Below are 19892 nucleotides of genomic sequence, written 5' to 3' on the forward strand. Positions count from 1 at the left end.
GCCGCCGTTTTGGAGCCCAGTGGTGTGCTGCGCACCGTTCCCTGTACAGCAGCGCAGCACCACGGACAGCTACGCCTTGGGATGTTGTCCTTACTCCAGCACCATGGACAGCGCCGGAGCGGCAGGCACGGCCAGCTGGGACTTTTCACCTCATCAGCCGGCCCTTTAAAAGCAGCCAGCTGGAGCTCATCAGGGGAGAGAAATGTTTGTGGTTGCAGAGGCAACGTGTGTTATCTCCCCGTTGGCGGTTACCAGAGATTTTGTGGTTAATACCAGGTTGTGGTTTGCTTCTTGTGAAGAAGCAGCTTAAGAACCTTTTGTGTTTGAGATATTTTCAGTTAAGCGGTAATTTTTGGTTTTGGTGAGTCATTTAGACCGCCTTTGGTAAATTACCAGGTGGGGTTTTCCCCTTTTGCAGTCTCTGTTTCCTGAGCCAATTTTGGTATTTCGGACAACTTTAGTTAGGTTAGTACTTTTGTTTGGTTTGTCTTTTAGACAAACCTTGTTTAATTTAAGGGTGGGATTTTTCCCCTTTTGAGTTTCATTTATTTAGGATTTAGAGTGGTTGGTCCTCTGGACATTTTCAGTTATTCATTTAAACTTAGTTTGGATAACTAGGTAAGGGTTTTTTGGCCCTTCTTTTGGTTCGTTTGTTTTTGTAATAAAACCTTTGAAATTACAAGGACACTTTGAGTTTGGTTTTGCTTGGTCAAGCCTTTTTCTCCCCAACGAGGGTCACTTTTTCTTATACTGGTCCATCTTATGTTTATTCCCCTCACCTTCCTAGCTGAGCCCACAGAGGGGTGTAACAATTACTGAACTATATTGGGACACATGATGGAGCTAAAACCAGCTGAGAACTCGTCAGCTTAGAGCTCCCAGTGGAGCACAGAAATGAAATATTCAAGAAAAGTAAACAAACTGTACCGATTTTGGTTCTGAAGATGAAAAGAATCCTCCTCTATGTCCAAATCAGGTCGCAGGTCTTCTGAGTCAAACGGTCTAAAACATGTCTGCATCTCTGGTAGTGATATCCAGCTGGCGGGGTCGGAGTTCGGTTGAACTTCTCCAGTAATCTAATATCCGTTCTCGTCGCCGTATCCCAGAGAAAAAACAAAACTGACCGACTAGTAGAGGCTTCAGAAGCTACATCTGATTGATGACACATTGTTCTCTGCTATAACGCTAACGCAGAAACACCGGAGCCAGGCGTTGTTTACTACAGCTGTTTCAGCAGAGCTCCATGTGAAACGTCACCAGCTGCCCAGGGCTTAGACCGGACGTTAGTTTCTGTTTTTCCTGCGCCAGTCACAAACATCAGATTTTCTTACAATTCCAGCCGTCAAAATCCAAAAACCTTCTTCATCTGAGATTTTAATACACATTTACACATGCTGTTCAAACAAATTTTGCCTCTGGCCAATATCTTTAAATGGGTGAGTGAACCCACTACCAAAGATGAACTCTGCTAACTTTAAAAATCAGCTGCTCTAAATAAGCATTCAGGGAAAAGTCATGGGCTTGTGACTATAACCTAATTTATGTTACTAGTTTGCAGTGTAACTGCCTTTGTACTTCAATATGCATATTTGTTCATTTAATTAAAAAAACGGCCACTTTGACATTATACCCCATTGTCTTTTTTTTAACTATTCAGAAGAGCCCGTCCTAGCACAGTCAAAAAAGTAACTAAGTAACTTTTACTCTGACTACATTTGAAATAAGCTACTTTTTACTTTTACTTGAGTACATTTTGAGGCAGGTAATTTTACTTGTAATTGAGTAAAATTTCATGAAAGTAATTATACTTGTACTTAAGTACAACATTTTAGTACTCTTTCCACCTCTGACGAAATCCTACAGGAACTTGCACACAAAACACTTGTCCAAGAGCCGGCCTATGTTATTGAACAATGGGCAAAAATACTCAGCATCACTGAGAACAGCTTGAAGGACATTTCTTCAGTATATGAAAACTTGCAACCAAATGTAAGAAAAGTTTTGAAGTCCCTCGACTTTCCTGAGGAAATGAATGTCCATCAGACGGCCATTCAAAGGTATGTAACCACATACATAAGGAATGCAGATTTGCAGCATCTGTCCTTGTTTCTAAGATTCTGCACAGGGTCAGACTTGTTCCTGGACAAGAGAATAAGTATCGAGTTCAACAAGATCCAAGGGTTTCTGAGAAGACCGGTGGCTCACACATGTGGCTGTGTCCTGGAGCTGTCAGTCTATTATGACAACTATCCAGATTTCAGTGCTGAAATGAACAAAGTTTTGGATTCTAATGTATGGGTCATGGACATTGTTTAAAGTTTTTTTCTCTCAAAGAGAAAGGTGAAAAAAGCTAAGGTGGCTCTTCAAAACAAACAGTTTATTTCTATCAACAAGTGAGGTGTTTATTTTATTTTTTTCCCATATTTTCCAATGTCATAGTGTCAGGTTTTTATAACAACATTAGACCTTTCTGATGTAAAAGAAATTACACTATACTGTGCTTGCATCATTGTTCAAAATTATGATTGCAACATTTTTGTTATAAATTAAGTTTCTTACATAAGTTGAATTGTCAGATTGTTTGCACTGAACTGACACTGTCCACATTTTCTGTAGCAGGGCCATATTACTCTAAGCTAATGAAAACTTAGATGGTTTTGTAAGATTTTGCTTAAACAAATGTTTAATGGTCTTTTAATTTTGCTTGGCAATGGTTATTTGTTTTTGTAAAATATAAAGGATTTAAGCTTAATAGCCAAAAAAATTGCTGCCAAAAATCTTATCTGAAGAAGTAGGAGTATTTTACTTCTCATGTTCAAGTTTTTTATGTTTAGTCCTGCAAACAATAAGGAGATACAAATATGCCTATGAAGACGGCTACAATGGCAGCGAGCAAAAATGCAGGTGGCTTTTGTTCTGTCACTGGTAAGATGTACATGGGTTGCTGACACATTGACTTTTAGAGGTAGCGTTTGAAAATCACTGGAACATGTTTTGAAGTTCTCAGCTAACAAACAAATTAAAGAGGGCACAATTAAATGTTGTTTAAGCACATTTAGTGTCATGTATAATGATATGTATGTGCACACAAACAAAGATTTCTTTAAGCACATGACTTTAATTTTCAAAAATGTCCAAAAGATGGATGGATTTTTTTTTGTTGGATGTTCCAAAATAAATACATTCTGATTACAATGTACTCTTCTTTATTGAGTAGCAATTGCACTGTATATAAACTAAAATATTAAGTATCACAAAATCTCTGAAATATAAATATGAAAGTACCATATTACAACATTTATGCTTCTACAAACTGAACGGTAACAAAAGTACAAACTATTATATATATATATATATATATATATATATATATATATATATATATATATATAACAGTTTTTTGCTAAGAACAACCAAATACACTGTACTTGTAACCCCACTGTCCATATAACCACCAGTGTCCTGAGCTGGTAAGAATAAGAAAAGGGATAACCTGAACATTTTGGCATTATTGAGTGTTTTTTTAAACAAAAGGCTAACATAAATTAAATTCTAAGGAATTCTGTTGGTAGGTTTTGACCTACACTTTAAAGTAAACACTAAATTCCATCACTCTTTGAATAAAGCACAGAAACAAGTCATATCTCACTTGTGTATTTTAGCCCACTTACAATCACAAAGTTTGTACCATAACACAGGCGATGCTGAAATAAAACCAGCCTTGTTGGATTTGGGGAGTATGTGATATAGATAATCTATTCCCTCAGCCCATCGCTAATCATTTGACGGAGCTTTACATACAGATTAGTAATTTCATAAACATCATCTGACATTACCAGTCTGTGCTCAGACATGAGTTCAGTGCACAAGTGAAATACGTCTACATCACAGGGAAAATCCTTGAAATAACACTCCTCTAGACATATTTCCAGCTTTGTTGGACTCACAGGCTGGAGAAAATTTGGAACCCCATAAAGGTTGGGGACAGCATGCATTATTGTTGGACGACCACTAGGAGCTCGAGGATTGTTAGTAGATCGTATGCGATGGTCATTCCAAGCATAGACAACCTCATCCAGTTCCACCTGTACAATGACCAAAAAAGAATAGTAAAATTAGAAAATAAAATATTGTTTTATTATTTAGAAATATTTACATATTTCTGTGCTGCAAGAATGTAAGAAATACATTTCTATTACCTGTATTGTTTGTAGGAAGCAAAACTGGATCAGTGATTTGTCCAGAAAGCTGTCAACAAAAAACCCATCAGCTTTCAGCTGGTCAAAATGATCCATCCAAAACTGGGCACATTCACTTCTTAAGGTGCACCACCATCGTTCTATCCTTTGATTTCCAGTGCTCGGGCCGAGGATAGCAGAGTCAAAACCATTTTCATTTTCAGTGTCGTCGTCGTCGTCGTCGTCGTCTTCCTCCGCTTATCCGGGTCCGGGTCGCGGGGGCAGCATCCCAACTAGGGAGCTCCAGGCCGTCCTCTCCCCGGCCTTGTCCACCAGCTCCTCCGGCAGGACCCCAAGGCGTTCCCGGACCAGATTGGAGATGTAACTTCTCCAACGTGTCCTGGGTCGACCCGGGGGCCTTCTGCCGGCAGGACATGCCCGAAACACCTCCCCGGGGAGGCGTCCAGGAGGCATCCTGACCAGATGCCCAAACCACCTCAACTGGCTCCTTTCGATCCGGAGGAGCAGCGGTTCTACTCCGAGTCCCTCCCGAATGTCCGAGCTCCTCACCCTATCTCTAAGGCTGAGCCCGGCCACCCTACGGAGGAAACTCATTTCGGCCGCTTGTATCCGCGATCTCGTTCTTTCGGTCATTACCCAAAGCTCATGACCATAGGTGAGGATTGGGACGTAGATCGACCGGTAAATCGAGAGCCTGGCTTTCTGGCTCAGCTCCCTCTTCCCCACGACAGATCGGCTCAGCGTCCGCATCACTGCAGACGCCGAACCAATCCGCCTGTCGATCTCCCGATCCCTCCTACCCTCACTCGTGAACAAGACCCCGAGATACTTAAACTCCTCCACTTGAGGTAGGACCTCTCCCCCGACCCGGAGGTGGCAAGCCACCCTTTTCCGGTCGAGAACCATGGTCTCAGATTTGGAGGTGCTGATCCTCATCCCAGCCGCTTCACATTCGGCCGCGAACCTACCCAGCAAGAGCTGAAGGTCAGAGCTGGATGAAGCTAGGAGGACCACATCATCCGCAAAAAGCAGAGACGAGATTCTCCTGCCACCAAACTCGACACACTCCACACCACGGCTGCGTCTAGAAATTCTGTCCATAAAAGTGATGAACAGAACCGGTGACAAAGGGCAGCCCTGGCGGAGTCCAACCCTCACTGGGAACAGGTCCGACTTACTACCGGCTATGCGGACCAAACTCACGCTCCTCTGGTAAAGGGACTGAATGGCCCTTAACAGAAAGCCACCCACCCCATACTCCTGGAGCGTCCCCCACAGGGTGCCCCTGGGGACACGGTCATAAGCCTTCTCCAAATCCACAAAGCACATGTGGATTGGTTGGGCAAACTCCCATGCCCCCTCCATCATTTTCAGTGTTGTGCAGAAATCTTTGCATCACCACCACATGAGTGTTTTCTGTGCCATGATCCACTCTGACCTTTTGTGGACATCCATTCCATTCCACCAGAGAATCAATGAAATAGCCAGCAATGATGCGAGGGTCACTGTTGGTTTTATATGCTTCCAACCAGATAATTTTCCTTGAGAAGCCATCTATGCAGCCATTAATACAAATACCATAAGGTTTGAGCTTGTCGTAGCCATCAATGTGCCATACATAATGTGGGCCACGACTGACATAAGAGCGTCGCCTCAAACGGTTTTGAGCACGCAGCTCAACCCCAGTTGGATCCATCATGCGCATCAGAACACGTACTGTTTCCCTGTCGGTGACTATCCCAGCCATCCAGCATTTCTGGTGCATCCACCTGTAGCCATGCTGTCTACCAGATCCTTGTAGTTGTTGCTGAATGAAAGATGCCACTTCAGCTTCATCTGTCTTGTTTCTTCTTCTCCAAAGCCGCAACTTTTGCAAGCGTCTCTCTAATGTGCGAAGGCTTAATTTCACATTGTGGGATTCTTCCAAAAGTTGTAAGATTTCACGATTGGAAAAACCACTTCTGAAATATTGCTCAATGATGTTACTGATATCCATTTCTGTCTATCAAGCCAAACCCACACCCAGATCCTCATAATTATGAGATAGCTAAGTCATAATAATGAGATACTAAGTCATAATAATGAGATACTAAGTCATAATAATGAGATACTATCTCATTATTATGAGATAGCTAAGTCATAATTATGAGATACTAAGTCATAATAATGAGATAGTATCTCATAATTATGAGATAGCTAAGTCATAGTAATGAGATAGTATCTCATTATTATTAGATAGCTAAGTCATAATTATGAGATAATAATTTTTTTTATTTTATCTGAGTGGCGGGAATGGGCTTCCATGCATTACAAATCTAATTATGTATTTAAAATAATATATAAAGCAGCATTTTAAACTATTGCTTACTAGACTGTAATTTTGTCTGACCCTTCTGCAGGAACTTTTGAGAAAACCTGGCCTACTGTGAACAGAATGCTGCGCCATCGGTGTCCTGACGTCCTTTACCTCTTTGATGCTCTCCTCACCATCCCTGCAAGTACAGCTGACTGTGAAAGAGGGTTCAGTGTCATGAAGCAGGTAAAGAGTGACTGGCGTTCACGCCCAAAGTCTCCTAACGATCTTCGTCCTGTAGCTCTAACCTCCTTGGTGATGAAGGCCATGGAGAAGATCATAAAAGAGCACATTGTAAGAGCAACTGAGCCCCTGATGGATCCACTCCAGTTTGCTTATCGTGCACGCAGAGGCGCCGATGATGCAAAAATCTTCATCCTGGACTCCATCCACAAACATCTGGAGCTCCCTGACTCCTCCGCCAGACTTCTGTTTGTTGACTTTTCATCAGCATTCAACACTCTGCAGCCTCACATCCTGGCAACTAAACTTTCCTCCCAATTTCATTTAGATGACCAGTTAACCCTGTGGATACTGGACTTTTTAACCAACAGGACTCAGAAAGTTTGGGTCAACAACTGTCTCTCCGATCTCCGTTCCACCTCCACCGGCTCCCCCCAGGGCTGTGTGCTCTCCCCCCGCTCTACATCCTCTACACCAACAACTGCAGATCCACACATCCCAACTGTCACCTGGTGAAATACGCTGATGATACAGTCCTCCTATCACTGTTGTCAGGTTCCTCACAACACCACAGACCTGCTCTTCAGGAGTTTGTAGAATGGTGTGACAGCTCCAAACTTGAAATGAATGTGAGCAAAACCAAAGACATGGTGGTGACCTTCTGCAGGAGACCGAGGGATCCGGCTGCTTCAGTCACCACCATTATCCATGGGAACCCAGTGGAGGTAGTGGAGGAGTACAAGTATCTGGGAACCACCTTTGGCAACCTCCTGAAATTCTCTGCTAACACAGAGGAGATTCTCAGGAAGTGCCACCAACAGTTATATCTCCTTAGGAAGCTCAACTCCTTTGGAGTCAGCTCCTCAGTCATGATGACTTTTTACTGTGCCTTCCTGGAAAGCATCATGACCTTCTCCATCACTTGCTGGTTCTACTCTCTTAGCCTCCAGAACAGGAACAGACTGCAGCACACTACATCAGTGTGTTCCAAAATCGTGGGCCTGCCTGTCAGAACTCTTGCTCAGGTTTTCTATCAACAAGCCCAGAGACAGGCAGCCAAAATCCTCCACAACCCCTCTCACATTCCTCACCCCGCATTTCAATGGCTCCCCTCTGGGCGACGCCTACGCTGCATTTCCTGCAAGACTGAGAGGAGGAGTCACCTTTGTCCCCAAAGCCATTCTGCTCTTTAACGCCAGCAGATAAGACCATCCCCTGATAAACCCTCTCCTTGGGCTCTCCATATATTTAACTTTTATACAGACGACACTTTAGTCACTTTAGTCACTTACTCAGTGATTTTTGCATATTTTACTGTTTTATCCATCTTCTTGCTGCTTTATTACTTCCTTATTGCCTATTTATTCAATGTTCGTATGTCCAACATCATGCTGCTCTGCTGTTATTATTATTATTTTTTTAATTGCCCCTCGGGGATAAATAAAGTTTTTCTGATTCTGAAAGGTGAGACCCTCTCTGACCTCCTGAAAACCCAGTTGTGCTCATCTGACATTAAAGACTTTGATCCAACCAAAGCCATTGACATCTGGCATGCTGACAGTTTGCGCAGACGCAGGCCTGAATTTGTGCGCAAAAATGCAACAAAAGAAAGTGATGCTTACTCAGATGCAGAAAAAGAAACAAGTTCAGAGAGCTCTGAGGATGAGGATGTTTGATTCAGAGGAAAGAGATACAGTGGGGAAAAATAAATCAATGTTGCACTTTCTATATGTGTGTATTGCAGTATGTGTGCGTTTTTGACAACAGCAGTGTTAATAAAATGACAAAATCTTCATTCAGTGGCATTCATAATCTCTTTTTTGACTGCAGAAAAAAATGGCTAGTGGAAATCCAAGGTGATGATCATAAAGGTTAATTTTGAACCCTGGTTTTTACAATGAAAGAAAGTTTATATTTTGGATTTGTACTTAGTTCTCACTTGGTGTCGTTCTTGTCCTGACCAGCAGGTGGCGGTAACACGTTCATTGTTCTCCGAGCGCCAACCAAAACTAAGACGAAGAAGATGTAAAGGACTGCTGGCAAAGTTAGCTTGTTGTATGAGGTGAATGTTGAGTCTCTGGGTTAAACATGTATTCAGGAGAGTCTCTGATGGACTTTGTCAACAAGCAAGTAGCTACTGCTAGAAAACTCATCACGAAGGTTGAAGAAGCCTTGGCCCAGTTCGAGGAAGGGCTCGGTGATCAGCGCAGACTGTCGGATGTGAGCTGGGAACCACAGAGCAGCTCACACGGAGCAGGTATGAAACACCAGCGGGACTCGTGCAGAGACGGACTGGGACAATAATTTTGCCCGGGGTCCTGTCCTGTTATTATTTAAGGTGTGTAGAAAGCTGCTTTCTTGTGTAGATCATCTCCAGCAAGCGGACCTCAGTTTTCTGACTGCCTTCTAGCCAGCCGTCTTTCGATTTTTACGGGCGCAACTACAAGATAAATTACGGTGTCCTCGTTAGAGTGCCTTTCAAAATAAAAGCGCTCAAAACACATTTGAACGTTTGTGTAAAATTGTGTCTACGATAAAACTGCGTTTTATGATTTTATCTATTTAAAAATACTTTTAATTAAAATAATGAACACAATATAAACGTGTTTGTGTAAAATTGTGTGCAAGATAAAACCATGTTTTTTATGATTTTATCCATTTAAAAATACTTTAAATTAAAAGAATAAACACATTTGTCTACTTTGCAATTCTTATCCCTCCCCTCCCTTTCATCCTGATCTGATGTGGGATTTCAAAAGAAAGTGAAAATTCTTGACAATTATCACTAAATTCAATGGTTTCATTCTCAAAAACGGTCTAAATGAAGTGCAAATTTAACTTTAAAGACAATTTTCACCATATTCAATGGTTTCTTTCTCAAAAACTGTCTGATTCCACAACATCATTCCACATCAGTCTTAAAGTACACACCGACTGCTAAATCCTCCCCAACTTTCATAAGGATCTGATGTGGCATTTCAAAATAAAGTGCAATCAAATATGACTTTAGAGTCAATTTTCACTATATTCAATGGTTAATTTCTCAAAAACTGTCTGATTCCACAACATCATTCCTAGTGTTGTGTTGTTTATCAGTCTTAGAGTACACATCGAGGACTACATCCTCTGCAAATTTTATTAAGACCTGATTAGGGATGGGTACCTTTGACATTTGAATCGATCCGGTACTAATTCCCGGTACCTACGAATCGATACCGGTACTTAACGGTACCAATTTTCGATACTTTTGAGTGTTTATTTTAATTCTCTTTTATAATTAAATATATATTTTTCTCTATATATAACAATATTTGATAAATAACATTCAACTGTTTGTATTTTAACATCGTCCTTGTAGTTTTATAAGCTGATAATTAAACTGAAGCAAATATCTTTACTGTGAACTAAATTTACTGAGTATCTTCATTCCTTTTGCCGTCTTTTTTCATTTGATTTTTCCTACTGGGAAGTTAGAATTTCCGAGGAGAAAGCGAACGCACCATTAGCTGATAACAACGGTGGCAATGGAAGCTAACATATTAAGCTAACGTTATCTTTAACAGTTTATTTAACTGCTGGAGCAGATTAAAACGATGATGCCTCACACTTAGATCGTTGTCGCTGGTTTCTTCTTCACCCAATCACCCGTCGCATTTAGTAAAGTGAAGCCAAACTTTAGAGCGCGTTCATGTTCTTCTAGTCGGAAATTCGGAGTTCCGAGGAGAAAGCGAACGCACCATTAGCGAAACGGAAGCTAACATATCAAGGTAACGTTATCTTAAACATTTTATTTACCTACCGGAACAGATTAAGATGAGGATGACTCACTTAGATCGTTGTCTGTCGCTGGTTTCATCACCCAGTTACCCATCACATTTAGTGAAGTGGACCCAAGCGTTAGCGTGCGTTCTTTCTACCATGCTGCTCTGTTTACAACTCACTCGCAGGGACCGACGACATAACGCTCTTGCGCATGCGCAGCTGTCTAGGCAAGTTCTCGTTATGATGGATGGGTACCGAAACGAGGCACCGTTTGAAACGAAGTGAATCGGTGCTCGGTCGGTACTATGGAATTCGGTCGGTACCTTAAAAAGTACCGAATTCGGTACCCATCCCTAGACCTGATGATACATCAGAAATTTTGTGAGGATGTAGTCGTCTATGTGTACTTTAAGGCAGATGTGGAATGATGTTGCGGAATCAAACAGTTTTTGAGAAATCAGCCGTGGAATATAGTGAAAATTGTCATTACTGACTAGTTTCACTGCACTTTATTTTGAAATGCCACATCAGATCTTTATGAAATTTGGGGAGGATGTAGTGCTCGATGTGTACTCTTAAGAATGAAGTGGATTGATGTTGCGGAATGAAACAGTTTTTGAGAAATTACCATGGAATTAGTAAAAATAATCATTAATGACTTGATTGCACTTTATTTTGTAATGCCACATCAATCAATCAAAGCTTTATTTATAAAGCGCCTGTCGGGAAGCCCAAGGCGCTGAACATGGTACATGAGAAATGTGAAACATGATGAATAAATTGAAAATAAAAGCACAGGGTTTCCCTTACATAGGCGTAGCCGTGGCGGCCCGCCATGGCTGAAATCCCACCGCCACACCTACAAGATCCCAAGTTTTATTTATTTATTTATTTTGAGCTGTTTCCCGAAGAAGCAGCGGGAACTACTATGTTGTCGCTTGTGATCACAGCTGGCGGGCAGCAAGGAGGAGCAGGCAGGGCAAGGTGAAGTTACAGCATAAGTTACTGAGTTTAAAATTAGAAAGGTAGCAGTGGATATAATGCTTTGTGGTTTACATGATTCAATAGCATTAAGATAAACGAGTGTTGACGATCTTGACAGGGTTTCCTCCAGTGCTTATTAGGCCAGGTTCTCCTCCCCCCACCAGGCTAAGCATCACTTATTCATGTAAAATTTATTTATTTTTTCATGTCTGACTTTAACCGCATCTAATACTGTATTACGGCGTGAGCGCAACGGTGACAACTTAAGATCGATGTGTGAGCAGCGTGAGAGGTCGGGTGTTTTCATCTGAACCCTTAAAACCTCCAGCAGCTACGCTGCTCTATTGACGTGTTAGCGCGCGGCGCTAACAACTTAGCGACGTGACATGTCTCGGAGAAAGCGTAAAAACACGTTGGACGCTTCTTCTGAAGCGGGAAAATAACACCTCTTCTTAAGCAGAGCACGACGCCGCCTCGGCTCGTTCAGGGCCGAGCCGGACTGAGCTCGATAACATTGACCCAGCACAGCCACTGGGTCGTTGGAGCTGCCCCGTGACTGCCTGATGGAAAACCAGCGGGTTTCATCAGACTTGTAAAGTTTCTTGTTTTGGTGGGGACCCCCTGTATTTACCGCTCCCTCCTGCAGTCTTCCCCTATTAAAATTTAAAATGATTCTGTAAATTCCGTGTATCAATAGAAAAAATCTCTGCCTCTGCCAGCTGCGGTAAATGTAGTCTTTTTGAAGCGACTCATGCTTTGTTTTTATTAAACGCTACATAAAAAATCCTTTCTTGTCATTTGTGTGCTTCTGTGAAGTCTTTGGTTGGACAAGTTCAGTTAACCAGATTCAAGACGGAAGAGAGACAAGCAGAGCCACTGGGCCAGCCTGAAAGACTGACAACCCCCAACACCCAAGCACATTCCATTGGACCTCATCTGTGGCTGGCTGCATTTACAAATGAAAGGCAGCTAACGATCAGTGATTTAGTCATTGTTATCAAACCAAGCAGTTATTTGACAAAGCTCTGGTAGAGCTGGGGGAATCAGAAAATGCTGGGAGTTCTAGTGTTAACACAGAATGTTCTGTTGTGGAGATACGATCTAAACCACTCCAGAACAGACCCTTTGATCCCAACCCATCGTTCCAAGCAACCAAGTAGAACCGCCTGGTCAACTGTGTCAAACGCTGCCGTCAGATCTAAAAACAGAAGCACCACAGATGTACCCTGATCTAGTGATAGATTGATATCATTTAAGACCCTCAGTAGAGCCGACTCAGTAATATGGCCAGACCTGAACCCTGATTGGGAAATCTCAAACAGATCAGAGTCTGCTAAATGTGAAACCAGCTGCTGATAAATGACTTTCTCAAGCAGTTTCAGTGTAAAAGGCAGGGTAGAGATAGGCCTGTAATTTTCGATCACAGAGACATCAGCACCAGGTTTCTTCAGGGTCGGCCTAACAACTGCTGCTTTCAAAGCAGCTGGGACCACACCTGTGCTGAGGCTCCCATTGGTAATCTGACCAAGTGATGGGCCAAGACACGGAAAGGCAGCCTTCCAGAGATGAGGCGGCAGGACCTCAAGTGGAGAGCCAGATGGCTTCTGCCTTGCAACAAGCTTACTCAGCTCAGAATAAGAAACGGTATTGAGGGAGCTCAGGGTGGGTGGTGATGGAGGAACTGGAACAGGGTCAATAGAGTTACCAGAAATAGCTGCTCTAATGCCTGATACTTTATGAACAAAGAATTTGTGAAAATCTTCAGAGTTTCCAGCAGCTGTAGTGGACAGGAAGCTGGGCTCCTGATACACCAGAACAGAGTTCAGTGTTTTGTAGAGAATCTTGGGATTCTTAGAGTTTGTTTTGAGGATGTCTGCAAAATAGGCAGTTCTAGCAACCCTCACTGCATCCAGATAAGCAACCAGGTCCAGGGTGTGACCCCTGGCATGAGTTGGGGACGATAACCATTGAGTTAAATTGAATGAATCTAGCAAATTCAAAAAACCTTTAGCAAGCACATTGTCAGGACAGCAGATGTTAAAATCACCAAAACAGGACATAGTCATATTTTAGGATGCAGTCTGCCACAAGATCACAGAAATCATTTAGGAAGTTAGAGTCAGTCTTTGGAGGGCGATCAATCAGCACGGAGAGCAGGCGGGGGGAGATGCACAGTTCAAATAGACACAGTTCAAAGGAAGAAAATGACATGGCGGGTGTAAGCTGTTTACAAGGAAAGCTGGATTTTAAAACCACAACCAGCTCACCACCTCTGCCCCGCGATCTAGGGATATTAAAACAGGAGCAGCCAGGTGGTACCAGCTCCAGCAGGGTGCTTGAGTCACCAAACGGGATCCAGGACTCACAGATGCACAGAAAACTCAAATCATGTTTAATAAAAAAATCCTGAAGAATAAAAGTTTTGTTCAGCACAGACCTGGTATTGACCAGACCAAACTGGGTCTGCGGCGGGGCCGCAGCACCGGGATTGCGCACGGGCACCGTCTCCTCCAACTCTGAGCCCGTAACCAAGCGTAGATTCTCCCAGCAAACCCCACTCTGGCGAGGTCCTCGAGCCGATTAGCCATGGCGCGGTGCCAGCTCACCCTCATAGCCGGCCAAGTTCACAAGGCAGGGCGCAGAGTAGGGCTGCAACTAACGATTATTTTCATAATCGGTTAATCTGTCTATTATTTTTTCGATTAATCGATTAATCGGTTTGTTATTGTTTAGCTATTTAACCTATACAAGTGATGGATGCATTTCAGTTAAGAAAAAAAAAACATTAGAGAATTGTGCAGTTGACTGCAATCTATTTTATTGCACATGAACACAGTCAGCAGTATAAAATGAGCTAAACAGTGCAAAATATCAGTCCAGAATAATTTTTAGCATTAGCTGGAAGCCTGCTCCTTCCACCATGGATAGTGGCCTCATGTCTTTTACCAGCATGTTTAGAATAGAGTTGAGTGTCTTGTTCCCCATGTAGTTGTCCATCGTTGCTTGTTTTTTTCTGCATAAGAAACACAAATAGACTGAAATAAGTACACATATAAAATAAAGCAGCACACACGCTACAACACTAAATCAATATTATATTATTTGAATTAATTAACAATATACAGTGATCATTTATTTTGAGGGTTACGTTCTACAAAATAGCCCGCAACCGGAGATATTCAGAAAAAAAGTAAAAAATTTTTACTATTAAAAAGCTCTAAGTAAGAAGCTCATGAGGTTTTTACTTTGAGTCGGGAGTGTTTAAATTAGCTAGAGAAATGTGAAAAATGTTTATTTTGTGTAATACTGTTTAAGAAACATGATAAAAATGTGTTGTGAGGCGTTTTACAGCGTTAGACAGTAAAACAGCCTTTTAATAGTAACAAAAATGACTTTTTCTGAATTTCTCCTGTATTTAAAAATTGAAAGTGTACAACCATGCCGCGTTATATTCACCTGGACACAGCTCGTCTGTATATTTTTCTCCGCGGAGTTGTCCTTTTTTGAATGAGGAACACAGTTATGGGTTTGTGCCGTTTTTCTCTTAACGAGAACATTCTTATAAACAGACGTGCTAAATTTGGCAAGCGCATGATACACAACACGGAGATTCACGATTGCATCTAGTCAATCAGAAATAGAACACTGCAGACTGACGCGGCAAAAAAACATGTTTAACATCCACTATAACGAACTCAGCTAAAACACTAAGTCCAGCTTGTTTATTTTCTGTTACTTACCGGGCTGGCTCTTCCAAATGACGGCTCACTTGACCGCGGTGCTCTTCCTCTGCTGCATCAGCCCCCACATGCTTTCGTCTCAAATGTGCTCCCATACTCGTGAGGTTTTTGTCCGGGGTTTCTCTTCAGCTTTGTCGCTTCTATTTTTCTTCCGTATTTCCTCTTGTTCCGCCATCTCTCACAGCAAGATGAGCGTCAGTAACGTGATACGTCATGAAAACCGAGGGCACTCATTGGCTCATTTCTTCTTCTACGGCTCCACTGGTAGATCAGTGGCTCATTACTGCCACACACTGGCGGCAAATTTAACAGCTTGTAACCGATGTCAGATTGTGGTAAAAATAGACTTTATGCGGTAAAATATGATTATTAAACAACTAATCGATGACTAAAAAAGTTGTTAACTATTTTAATAATCGATTATAATCGATTAAATCGATTAGTTGTTTCAGCTCTAGCGCAGAGTAAACCATCAGACGTCTCGGAACCACCGGGTCACAAGCTGGGCCAAATCGGACCAGCCGCTTCTTCAGGGATCCAGGAAGTCCAGCCCGACGTCTCACGCGCCAGCTACCTTGCTGTCCCCGTCTTCTACGATGCTTCCTTCTCAAGCTGGGGAGACAGAGGGCCAACACATCACGGCTTGGGGGGAGAGAGCACAGGGGCAGTCCAAACAACAATGCTATCCGTGAGGTTCCCAGCGCGCAGCGACCGCTACATCAACAGGAGTACGAAGCCTCAGCAGCACAGCTTGATCAAAAGTCACCAGAGAAGACACACCATTCAAAAAAAGAATCAGAGACAACAAAAATACATAAAAACCAATAAAACGCAAGTTTCCATTGCGTAAGGAGGACGAGCAGCTCGCTGCGTGCACCCGCGCGAGCGCCATCTGAACTCAACATCAGATCTTTATGAAATTTGGGAAGGATGTATTACTCGATGTGTACTCTTAAGACTGAAGTGGATTGATGTTACGGAATTGGACAGTTTTTGAGAAATTAACCATTAAATATAGTGAGATTTGTTTTATAGCCAACTTTGATTGCACCTTTTTTTAAATGCCACATCAGATCCTTATGAAAGTTTGTGAGGATGTACTAGTCGATGTGTACAATAAGTATTTTTTAAATCACTGGTGGGGAACCGTGGTCCATCGAGGGCAACTATCCAGGATATTTTAGTTTCAACCCTGCTTCAACAAACCTGATTTCAATCAGCAGGTGATTAACAGGCTTCTACAGAGCCTGATGAGCTGCTGAACAGGTGAATCAGCACCTGAATCAGAAGTGTTGGAGCTAAGACATGCAGGATGCCGGCCCTCGAGGACCAGGGTTCCCCACGCCTGGTTTAAATAGACAGAATCATTACACACAATTGTACACACACGCACACACACACACACACACACACACACACACCATACCACTTTATTTGTAGAGCGCTTTTAACACAGCAATACAACCGACCACAGCGCTGCACATAAAAACAAATAAATAAAAACACAAGCTAAATTAAAGCTGCAAGCAGCGTCGTTCGGCCCTCGCAGCTCCGCTCCGGCCTGGCCGGCAGCCCAGGGCACGTCCGCGGAACAGAAACGTTGACCACCCCGACACCAGAAACCACTAACGGTCACCTCGTCCGCACCTCACCCTGACTCAGCATCCCCTCTGAGCCCACCAAGTTTGGTGCAGTTGCGACCTTGTCTGTAGGAGTTATTACAGTTTTAATGGTGTATAGGGGACGCTGTGGTGACATTATACAAATTTCACCAACCGTTTGTGTCTCATTGGCTAAAGGGCATGATTGTTGATTAGGGCTGCAGCTATCGAATATTTTTGTAATCGAGTACTCTATCGAATCTTTTTCGATTAATCGAGTACTCTAATAAATTACCCTTTTGTGTTTGTAAACCATTATATCAAATAGCATGTTAAAATTATGAAAGACCTCTTAAAATGAGCAAGCCATTGCCAGTTATTCTTCAAGTTTTATTCAAAATTAGTTTTCAAAACTTCAGCACTTCAACTTTACTACACAGTAAACAAATGCCTGTGCAAAAAATAAGTAAACAACCTGAGCCGATTTTCCCCTCGTGCGAGAATCTGCTAACCTGCAAGCCAGAGGATAGCTGTTGAAGTAGCGCTGCGAGCGGCTGCGGCCCAAACAGAACCAGAACCGCTCAAGGCGCATGCGCAAACAGCTCGCCGGCTGTTTCCCTATTAACACACATCCGTTTTAATTTCTACACTTTTTTCTCACACAATAACAAGGATTGTCGAGAAAGCATGTTTGCCGTGGTTTTGTCAAATTATACTGATCACAAAACATTTATTTACTTTCTTTCGTTTTCCTCCGCCACTCATAAATACCTGTGTCCTGCAGAAACCCCGAGGGACAACAGACATCAATAACACAATAAAAAGTCAGACGTGTTGTGTAAAACTATTTTTTTTAGCACATTTTAAGTTTGACGTGTTGCTACCAGACGTACGGTGTGAGCTAAAACTGAGTACAACAAACGAAAAAGTCGCACAGCATCTGCAGAATATATAGAAATACAGGCTAAATGCATTATCTTGTAGAGGCTCTGAGTCCGCTTGCAGAAGTGACATTTACAGGTGCTACAGCACGGAGGATGTGGTGTTGTGGTAGGCTAAATCCATTTTACAGTTTTTAAACTGGACTACGTTTTCCACCTTACGACGTGAAAAATGGTCCCACACCTTTGACATTTTGTGTCTTTTTAGAACTCCACCGGGGTCCACGTTGTCCGCCATGGCTTAAGAGAAAGTAAAGTTTTATTCGCTACTCGCGTGTGCATTCAGCCCAGTGGGCATGTGCGTCACTTATTTCGGTCCGGGTGAAACATGACCCCGGGCGATTGCAAAGCCCTGAATTAATTAAATATGAATTAAACGAATCCTCGAGGCAGAGAATTTGACTCGAGGATTTTTTGTACTCGAATTATTCGAGGTATTCGAGGAATCGTTTCAGCCCTATTGTTGATTGCCATGTTCAGTCTCGTGCAGATGGGAGGCTGTTTGTGGAAGTTACGATCAAACGTAAGGTCACGGCGTCATGCCAGAATTCGCCATGGCATTAAAGCCCCTCCCTATCTGGAAAGCTATCAGATCTGAATGGTCATTGCAATATCATGAAGACAGTGCATGACCTTAGTGTCATGTTGACTAAATTCGAGGGACAACTATGGGCATTACACCATAAAACAATAGACTTCCTGTTGTCAGGGGCGGGGCTTAGGTGATGTCACCTGTCCACAATAATGTTGTCTTGAGATGTGGTCAGTGATCACACAGACAAAGTTTGATATAGATTTGATCATGCACATGGGAGTTATTAAGTCAAGGAATGTAATGGCGAAAGGTCAAAGTTTGAGGCTTAGCCACGCCCACACCTTTATACTTATTTAAAATCCGACGGTTGAATTTTTTCCTCTATGTCTTAAGAGTATATAGCAGAAGTTTGAGGGTGATTGGTGAAAAGGGCGATGGAGCATCACTCTCCAAACAACGTGTGCGAAAACCACTAAATCGAGTACTTGGACCAAAATGGCCGACTTCCTGTGCGACTTTGCACTTGGCTCCAAGAGACTTTTTTGTAGGTCCTGAGACACCACATTAGTGTACCAAAATTCGTAATCCTCAGTCAAAGCATGGCTTGGGGCTGAATGTTTTAATGGTCCTAGGGGGCGCTAATTCAGAAAATAGGCCACGCCCACAAACTTAAGCTGACCATTTCTATTGGGGGTCAGACTAGGATCACTCACAACAAATTTCGAGGTGATATCACGATAAATGAAGAAATGAGAGGCAAACGTATTTCCATGGCGTGATGGCGAATTTCGCCATGCTCCCAAAGCCCCGCCTTTTTTCAAAACCTTCCAGTACTGGAGACCAAGTGACCTCAACTTGTCTGCTGCTATTTACCAGAGATTCCTGGTGATTGGGTAAAAGGAGTCCAATAGGGAGCTGTGAAAAAAAGAGCGTGGCGAAAGGTCAAAGTTTGAGGCTTAGCCACGTCCACACCTTTATACTTATTTAAAATCTGACGGTTGAATTATTTCCTCTATGTCTTAAGAGTATATAGCAGAAGTTTGAAGGCGATTGATGAAAAGGGCGACGGAGCATCACTCTCCAAACAACGCCAACCGGATGTTCACATCAGATCTTTTGGGGGGCCGGACTAGGATCACTCACAAGAAGTTTCGTGATGATATCTTTAGAAATGACGAAATGGGAGGCAAACGTAAGGCCACGGCGGTACGCCTGACTTCGCCGCGCCGCCGCATCCCCGCCCTCTGCCGAAAACTCCCATAAAGTGACGCCAAGCAACCCCCACTTGTCTTGAGTTACCAGCTACAAATTCATGGTGATTAAGTCAAATGGGGCAATTTGGGACCTTTAACAGTAAAACTTGATCTTTTTGGTCCTGAGGGGGCGGGGCTTGAGTGATGTCATCATCCGACCATTCATTTTACTTTGTGGGTTGATGACGAATGACCACAGAAAGTTTGGTAACTCTATTCCATTCAGTTATGAAGTTATAGCAATTTAAATATTTTTGGCGAGTAGTCAAACTTTGAGGCCTGGCCCCGCCCCTTTAACATATACGAAAACTCAGAATCCTCATCTCATTTTGTTCGCCCAT

General features: G+C 42.7%; 1 protein-coding gene and 1 long non-coding RNA gene across 2 annotated transcripts in view; one reads left to right on the forward strand and one right to left on the reverse strand.

The window, feature by feature from the left end:
* Positions 1 to 8741: 8741 nt before the first annotated feature.
* LOC129165505 (zinc finger protein 121-like) overlaps positions 8742 to 19892 on the forward strand; it is a 44338-nt gene continuing 33187 nt past the window's right edge. Inside the window, exon 1 of the mRNA XM_054748789.2 lies at positions 8742 to 8992. Within this exon, the coding sequence (XP_054604764.2) occupies positions 8824 to 8992 (169 nt within the window). The 5' untranslated portion in view covers positions 8742 to 8823. The remainder of the gene's footprint in view (positions 8993 to 19892) is intronic.
* On the reverse strand, positions 14463 to 15664 carry LOC139066113 (uncharacterized). Its single transcript, XR_011519084.1, has 2 exons — positions 15222 to 15664; positions 14463 to 14494 (listed from the first exon to the last, which is right to left on the reverse strand). It is a non-coding gene; the product is annotated as an uncharacterized lncRNA (long non-coding RNA).

This window comes from Nothobranchius furzeri, chromosome 2 (assembly GCF_043380555.1).
Source record: "Nothobranchius furzeri strain GRZ-AD chromosome 2, NfurGRZ-RIMD1, whole genome shotgun sequence".
Taxonomy (NCBI): Eukaryota; Metazoa; Chordata; class Actinopteri; order Cyprinodontiformes; family Nothobranchiidae; genus Nothobranchius; species Nothobranchius furzeri.